At 33.9% G+C, this 8,874-nt stretch overlaps 1 protein-coding gene across 1 annotated transcript in view; it reads right to left on the minus strand.

Moving 5' to 3' along the window:
* Positions 1-7,114: 7,114 nt before the first annotated feature.
* The window catches only part of LOC108366007 (uncharacterized), a 4,346-nt gene continuing 2,586 nt past the window's right edge, over positions 7,115-8,874 (minus strand). Inside the window, exon 4 of the mRNA XM_017620266.1 lies at positions 7,115-7,124. Coding sequence (XP_017475755.1) covers positions 7,115-7,124 — 10 coding nt within the window. The remainder of the gene's footprint in view (positions 7,125-8,874) is intronic.

Genomic DNA, 8,874 nt, shown 5'->3' on the forward strand with positions numbered 1-8,874 from the left:
AATGCATTAGACAACCGAAGTAAAAGGTCTTAAGAAAAAGCCACTATTGATATTAGATTACAACCAAAGCAAATGTGGCGTTGATAACATAGATAAATGCCTTGCAGAATATTCAACCATGCGGCCTTTGGCATTTTCTTATAATATTCTGGATGTATATGTCCTTACTCCGTACATAATTTACGTCGAGACCAGACCTGAAGACCTCTGAAATCCCATTAGGATGCTCCTTCATCAACTTTGTGAGCAACTGGCGAAACCTGAAATAGAAGTGAGAGCTAGTAGTAGTCGAATAACCAGAATATTCTCTACACACAACGTCATTGAAGCAAAAAACGGCGGTCCTTTGATGATAATGGCTGTTGGTATTTAGGAGGCAAGGAAGAACGTGACAGTGCAGGCAGAATAAAAACAAATGGTAATTGTTCTATATCCGCCCAACAAGGCAAACCTGCATATTGTGCAAATACCCGTCTGTGCAGAACATTCTACTAATATGCCGCACTGCAATATCTAGATGTAGTTAAAAAGTTAGTAGTTTCCAATTTATTCATATTTTTTCTGTTTTACAAGTATTGTCTTACTACAATATCATTATATTCTTGTATTATTTTAAGAATTTGATTCGGAATTATATTCTTGCACTATTTTAAGACTTTTATAAATAAATTTTACTTTTCAAATGTATCAATATACATATTTGCATGCGATTTCATATACATACCCGGGCTTGCAGCAGTTAACGTAATGGTTTAAAATCGAAAAATGGCCAATTCTCTAGTCCAGGTGGTCCAATCCCACCCAGACTTTGGAATATGACGTAAAACACTTTTGCTGAGGATATCATGAAATTTAAAGTTAATCGGATATATAGCTCTCAAGATATAGCAATTTGAAAACGCAAAACATACCCGGGTATGCTGCTGTTGACATAAAGGTTAAGAGCGAAAACTTTTTACCTATCTTAATATGCGCAAATTTCAACAAAACTTTATAGTGTTGTTTTCAAAGGTTTCACTTAAAATTACACATCTGGAGTGACTGATATAAACTCCTGGGCAAATGCCTGAGTTAATTTATTTCAACTTTATTCTAAAGTATTGGATGCGAATAATTGGCACGGGTAAGCTAGTATTTTGAAAAACTAATACAATAGCGCAAATACTCTCTCAGGCCGTAAATACGTCGGTTCTGTTTCAAGCTTACCTCGTGCTGCTAATAAAAATCGTTGACACCAGGCCAAGCAGCAAGAAGTTTGTCCCACGATAAGTAATATTCTAAGATAAACCAGTCAATAACATTGAGTAAAATATACGTATTATATATTTTAAATTACATTTTATTTATAATTCTGAAAGANTTTACCTATCTTAATATGCGCAAATTCCAACAAAACTTTGTAGTGTTGTTTTCAAAGGTTTCACTTAAAATTACACATCTGGAGTGACTGATATAAACTCCTGGGCAAATGCCTGAGTTAATTTATTTCAACTTTATTCTAAAGTATTGGATGCGAATAATTGGCACGGGTAAGCTAGTATTTTGAAAAACTAATACATTAGCGCAAATACTCTCTCAGGCCGTAAATACGTCGGTTCTGTTTCAAGCTTACCTCGCGCTGCTAATAAAAATCGTTGACACCAGGCCAAGCAGCAAGAAGTTTGTCCCACGATGAGTAATATTCTAAGATAAACCAGTCAATAACATTGAGTAAAATATACGTATTATATATTTTAAATTACATTTTATTTATAATTCTGAAAGACATTTAAATGCTCTATCGTTTCATATATTAACTAGTGCGAGAAGTGAATATATTAGTCATAATAAAAAGTTCACGTTCATGCTCGCATTGAACTGCATAGCTTAAGCTAAATTGTAATATTGTCAAAAAAAAACAAGTGAAATAGCTGATTTGTTCTTTCCGGGTATGAAATTTGTTGTTTTATTGGGTTCCTCACGCTCTGAGCACTTTTTGCACATTTTGATACACATTTTTTAACACTTGTGAGAGAGTAACTTACATTTACTGTCTAATTACCAAAACAGCCCGGAAAGCGTGTGGAACAAACCTGATATGATATATGTAGTAAGTTCGCGTATTTGAATTTTCTAAAAAAAATTACTGAAGATGTTTTACTCTTGATATGTCAGTTATCGTTTAGTTCTTTATTTGCTTTTAAACCGTAATTATATTCATTTAAAATAACCTGATTTAATGTTACAAAAGAATTGTGACCGAGCATACACANCACAAAAGAATTGTGACCGAACATACACATACTTAGGTTGATTCTTTTAAACGAATTTCAAATAACAAAGACACAAGTGGGTATGTATGAATATGTATACATAAATAAATTCAGAGATATTCTACAAGGTAAGCTACATGCAAAATGTCAGTTATTCCTTCGTGTATGCATTTCATTTTACAATCCACTAAATTTCTTGTTCTAACAGGATGCTATTTTCCTAACTTCATAACTTTTTCGAACATTCACGTTCTAGCTGCTGGCCATTATTTGATAAAATTGCGTTATTTCGTTCAGCGTCCACATCATTGGCGGTAGAATTTTCTCTCAAATCTAGGTTTGAATTTTCTTTGGATAATTCCTTGACTCGTTCCTCCGTTTGGTGTAATGCGTCAGATAATATATTCTCACCGGCCGCCGGCTTAAATGGTATATATTGCTTTTCGTCTTTTTCAATTGTGGACGATGACGTAATTATTGAAGGAGACCTTAGGTCGTTTTTCCAGGTTATTTATCAAGAATTTCTCCCAATGGGGCATAAAGACAAGCGTTTGCGGACTGCTACTTCTATTACTGCAATCTATTTAATGACCTGCGTAAGGCAGATGGTGGTGACTGTGATTGTGTAGATACCGATTTTGTTGGCGGTATAATTGGTACTGCTGTTGAGCTATATAACTTCGAAGATAGGCATGGTATCTTGTCTGCTGATACTCGTGCAATCTATATGGATTAACAATTTTATTAAGAAGATAAGTACACCAGATCAATGCATGTTTGTATGCGCAAAAAAAGCAAAAAAAATTGATTTTATGCGCTTTAAAAAGCTCGATAAATGAATTCGCTAAATCAAAGAAGTATTATTTCAATTATTCAATATTTGTATTAAATGCTATAAAAGATAATGAAATAGAAATACTTGGGAACTTTCATGTAGGTTTTGTCGAGTAAAACAAGAATCGAAATGGGGAATTTGCCAAGCACCCCAAATCTTAACTTACGGCAAAAAAATTGTCTCACCTTTGCGAACTTAATAGCGCATAGTTGATTATTAATTTATGCTAAGTTTATGAACGGGTTTTCGATTTTTCAATTTCAGTTATGGTTTTGCTTCAGAATAGCACCACAAGGAGAATTAAAAAAAAAAAACGGTTAATAGCCTAGTCAAGTTAGCTCAATAAACAGCATTACGCTGAAAATTGGAAACGATCTTGCGAACGTCTTTATAAATGAAAAGTCCCCATCAATACCACATCTGAAAAAAATTTATTTAAGGTCAAAAAATACATAAATTAGTTTTTTTTTTTGCATTTTTCAGCCAAACGGTAATGTGTATCATAAAAATAGGTTTGACNCAACAGCTTTTTTCGATGTTATAAAAGTCCCGGACAAAATATTGCCGTAGAGTAAAGGTATCAATATTCCTTTGATCTCAGGACCTCCTAGACAAGAACCTTTAATTTTTAGGAAAAAGTTCAATAATAACTGAAAAATCTGGACTTTTATTTTTTTAATTCAGTAATAACTGTTAAACTTGGCCAAATATATTTTAAGTCCGAAATAAAAGTCCATTCGTAATAATAAACAAACCGATTATCCAAATTAAACAAATTTACAAACAAATATACGCATCAGATGTTCAAGACTTGATTTTGAACATGAGATGTTTAAAATATACAACTAAATATACACATGATACGTTTAAAATGCAAAAATTTTGAATGTAAAAAATACATTTACTTCTAATAATAAACACTAAGTGCTCATATTTACTTAATTTTAAACATTTTATGTGTAATTTTGCTCTACACGACAAATTTGGTATGTAACAGTAAATAGCCAGTGTTTAGTTTTATTACACGGGGGTAAATTTGGACCCATTAGGAGAGGAAACTGGTTATCTCCCTTTATATCAGAGGTGGGCACTCACACTATCACACACATGCGCTTGTGTGCGAAGCAGCGAAGTTTTGCTCAACAGCCAGTGCTCGGACTTTACCACATTTGTGGAATAGATAACACTTTTTTTTGCTATATTATATTTCTACTACTTCTACCACCGTAAGCTAAAAAACTTTCAGATCTTGAAACTTCTTTTTTTTAAATTTGTTCATTTGCGCATTAATGAATGGGCATTTTCTACAACAAAAAACAACATTGCTTGCTGCGACGTCGACGCATGTGTGATATGATCGTCTTCGTGCGTCTTACGATAATTGACGATTGACTGATGCTTTGCTAGCACTTCGGCAAAGCAAATCAAATTAGTTGCTGCTGAGACTTCACTGCGCAACTATTCGAATAATACGCACATAAAATGTTTCGAGAGGAATGGGAAATACATTTTTTTTGCATAGAAAACATGGATGGGTGTGCGCAATGCGTGATCTGCTATCGCGTTATGAGTCGCAATGTTATGTGTTGTTTAAGAAGACATTACAAACTGTATCATAGTCATTTTGAAAAGGTGAAAAGGGTGATCGAGCACTGAAGCTTTTAGAATTAAAAGCGGCGTTCTTTATTAAATTTATGGCTGGTGAAAGTAAGTAATATACATCAACACGAAAATTATCCATGTCTATCAGAAAATGAAATGAAATGATTGTCGGCCGCTGTGGAGTAGTGGTAAGCAGTGCGCGCTTTCTTTCATCAGCACCTGGGTTCAAGCCCTGGTCAAAGCAACATCGCAAAAAAAAATATAGAAAAAGTTTTTTCTTAACAGAGGTCGTCCCTGGGCAGGCAATGGCAAACCTCCGAGTGTATTTCTGCCATGAAAAACAGCTTCTCATAAAAATACAATCGCCGTTCGGAGTCGGAGCAAAACTCTGTCCCTCTGCTTTGAGTGACAACGTCAAGGCGCACGCCACAAGTCGGAGGAGAAGCTCGGCCAAACACTAACATATGTGTAAGCGCCAATCTATTATTATTATTATTATCAGAAAATTATTCTCTATCAGGAAATGATAGATCATTTCTAAAAAAATCATCTTATTCTGTCGCTTTGGCTTTTTATTTAGAATTTCTGGAAAAGTTTTAGGTATGCAGTTTTATAGTTCATTAAAATTTAGTAGCTCAAAGTGCAANTAGAAAAGTTTTAGGTATAACAGGGAGTGTAGATGTGCATTCATTAACCTTTATGTCAACAGCAGAAAAATTATACGTACGCATACTCGGGTATGCACATACATTTTGTATGGGAAACGGCATTGTGTTGTGACGAAAATGTGAATATTTAACACATTTCTTTTAAACCGGATAAGCTTTTACTGTTATGGCTCAATCCACGACAACTAAGTTTACTTGATCCTGAAGAACAACAAGGATACATTCGCCAGAGGTAAGAAAATTTAGGAGAGGAAAATAGTGACGACGAGCATTTCGTATCTCAATAGGTTGTGGACGATAACGAAAATTATGTAACTCCAGTTTACTCCGATATAGAAGAAATCGAGCTAACAAAATACGACCCGGAAGAATTGATGATATATCGGGAAAACTACACTGCCAAAAAATGAAAAGTTTGAGCTGATCCACCACCACAAACTACCAGATGCCCAATCCACAATATACTCAGGTCTGCAAATATGGATCAGTACGTGCCGAAGAATAATAAATTAGTTGTGGTCTTTTTAAGAATGCATTAGACAGCCGAAGTAAAAGGTCTTAAGAAAAAGCCACTATTGATATTAGATTATGTACAACCAAAGCAAATGTGGCGTTGATAACATAGATAAATGCCATGCAGAATATTCAACCAAGCGGCCTTTGGCATTTTCTTATACTATTCTGGATGTATCTGTCCTTACTCCGTACATAATTTAAACCTGATATGATATATGTAGTAAGTTCGCGTATTTGAATTTTCTAAAAAAAATTTCTGAAGATGTTTTACTCTTGATATGTCAGTTATCGTTTAGTTCTTTATTTGCTTTTAAACCGTAATTATATTCATTTAAAATAACCTGATTTAATGTTACAAAAGAATTGTGACCGAGCATACACATACTTAGGTTGATTCTTTTAAACTAATTTCAAATAACAAAGACACAAGTGCGTATGTATGAATATGTATAAATAAATAAATTCAGAGATATTCTACAAGGTAAGCTACATGCAAAATGTCAGTTATTCCTTCGTGTACGCATTTCATTTTACAATCCACTAAATTTCTTGTTCTAACTTCATAACTTTTTCGAACATTCACGTTCTATCTGCTGGCCATTATTTGATAAAATTGCGTTATTTCGTTCAGCGTCCACATCATTGGCGGTAGAATTTTCTCTCAAATCTAGGTTTGAATTTTCTTTGGATAATTCCTTGACTCGTTCCTCCGTTTGGTGTAATGCGTCAGATAATATATTCTCACCGGCCGCCGGCTTAAATGGTATATATTGCTTTTCGTCTTTTTCAATTGTGGACGATGACGTAATTATTGAAGGAGACCTTAGGTCGTTTTTCCAGGTTATTTATCAAGAATTTCTCCCAACGGGGCATAAAGACAGGCGTTTGCGGACTGCTACTTCTATTACTGCAATCTATTTGATGAGCTGCGTACGGCAGATGGTGGTGACTGTGATTGTGTGATACCGATTTTGTTGGCGGTATAATTGGTACTGCTGTTGAGCTATATAACTTCGAGGATAGGCATGGTATCTTGTCTGCTGATACTCGTGCAATCTATATGGATTAACAATTTTATTAAGAAGATAAGTACACCAGATCAGTGCATGTTTGTATGCGCAAAAAAAAGCATACAAAATTGATTTTATGCGCTTTAAAAAGCTCGATAAATGAATTCGCTAAATCAAAGAAGTATTATTTCAATTATTCAATATTTGTATTAAATTATATTCTTTTTTAAACTACTCAATGCTATAAAAGATAATGAAATAGAAATACTTGGGAACTTTCATGTAGGTTTTGTCGAGTAAAACAAGAATCGAAATGGGGAATTTGCCAAGCACCCCAAATCTTAACTTACGGCAAAAAAATTGTCTCACCTTTGCGAACTTAATAGCGCATAGTTGATTATTAATTTATGCAAAGTTTATGAACGGGTTTTCGATTTTTCAATTTCAGTTATGGTTTTTCTTCAGAATAGCACCACAAGGAGAATTAAAAAAAAAACGGTTAATAGCCTAGTCAAGTTAGCTCAATAAACAGCATTACGCTGAAAATTGGAAACGATATTGCGAACGTCTTTATAAATGAAAAGTCCCCATCAATACCACATCTGAAAAAAATTTATTTAAGGTCAAAAAATACATAAATTAGTTTTTTTTTTTGCATTTTTCAGCCAAACGGTAATGTGTATCATAAAAATAGGTTTGACAAAAGTATGGACCATGAAATTATCTATAGAAGCCAGGAACCGAAAGCAACAGCTTTTTTCGATGTTATAAAAGTCCGGGACAAAATATTGCCGTAGAGTAAAGTTATCAATATTCCTTTGATCTCAGGACCTCCTAGACAAGAACCTTTAATTTATCAAACTTTTTAGGAAAAATTTCAATAATAACTGAAAAATCTGGACTTTTATTTTTTTAATTCAGTAATAACTGTTAAACTTGGCCAAATATATTTTAAGCCCGAAATAAAAGTCCATTCGTAATAATAAACAAACCGATTATCCAAATTAAACAAATTCACAAACAAATATACGCACAAGATGTTCAAGACTTGATTTTGAACATGAGATGTTTAAAATATACAACTAAATATACACATGATACGTTTAAAATGTAAAAATTTTGAAAGTAAAAAATAAATTTACTACTAATAATAATCACTAAGTGCTCATATTTACTTAATTTTAAACATTTTATGTGTAATTTTGCTCTTTGGTATGTGACAGTAAATAGCCAGTGTTTAGTTTTATTACACGGGGGTAAATTGGCACCCATTAGGAGAGGAAACTGGTTATCTCCCTTTATATCAGAGGTGGGCACTCACACTATGCTTGCGCTTGTGTGCAAAGCAGCGAAGTTTTGCTCAACAGCCTGTGCTCGGACTTACCACATTTGTGGAATAGATAACACTTTTTTTTTGCTATATTATATTTCTACTAGTTCTACCACCGTAAGCTAAAAAACCTTCAGATCTTGAAACTTCTTTTTTTTTAATTTGTTCATTTGCGCATTAATGAATGGGCATTTTCTACAACAAAAAACAACATTGCTTGCTGCGACGTCGACACATGTATGATATGATCATCTTCGTGCGTCTTACGATAACTGACGATTGACTGATGCTTTGCTAGCACTTCGGCAAAGCAAATCAAATTAGTTGCTGCTGAGACTTCACTGCGCAACTATTCGAATAATACGCACATAAAATGTTTCGGGAGGAATGGGAAATACATTTTTTTGCATAGAAAACATGGATGGGTGTGCGCAATGCGTGATCTGCTATCGCGTTATGAGTCGCAATGTTATGTGTTGTTTAAAAAGACATTACAAACTGTGTCATAGTCTTTTTGAAAAGGTGAAAAGGGTGATCGAGCACTGAAGCTTTTAGAATTAAAAGCGGCGTTCCTTATTAAATTTATGGCTGGTGAAAGTAAGTAATATACATCAACACGAAAATTATCCATGTCTATCAGAAAATGAAATGAAATGATTGT

This window comes from Rhagoletis zephyria, unplaced genomic scaffold (assembly GCF_001687245.7).
Source record: "Rhagoletis zephyria isolate East Lansing unplaced genomic scaffold, Rhagoletis_zephyria_1.1 Rzeph_scaffold_02109, whole genome shotgun sequence".
In the NCBI taxonomy this organism is placed as follows: domain Eukaryota; kingdom Metazoa; phylum Arthropoda; class Insecta; order Diptera; family Tephritidae; genus Rhagoletis; species Rhagoletis zephyria.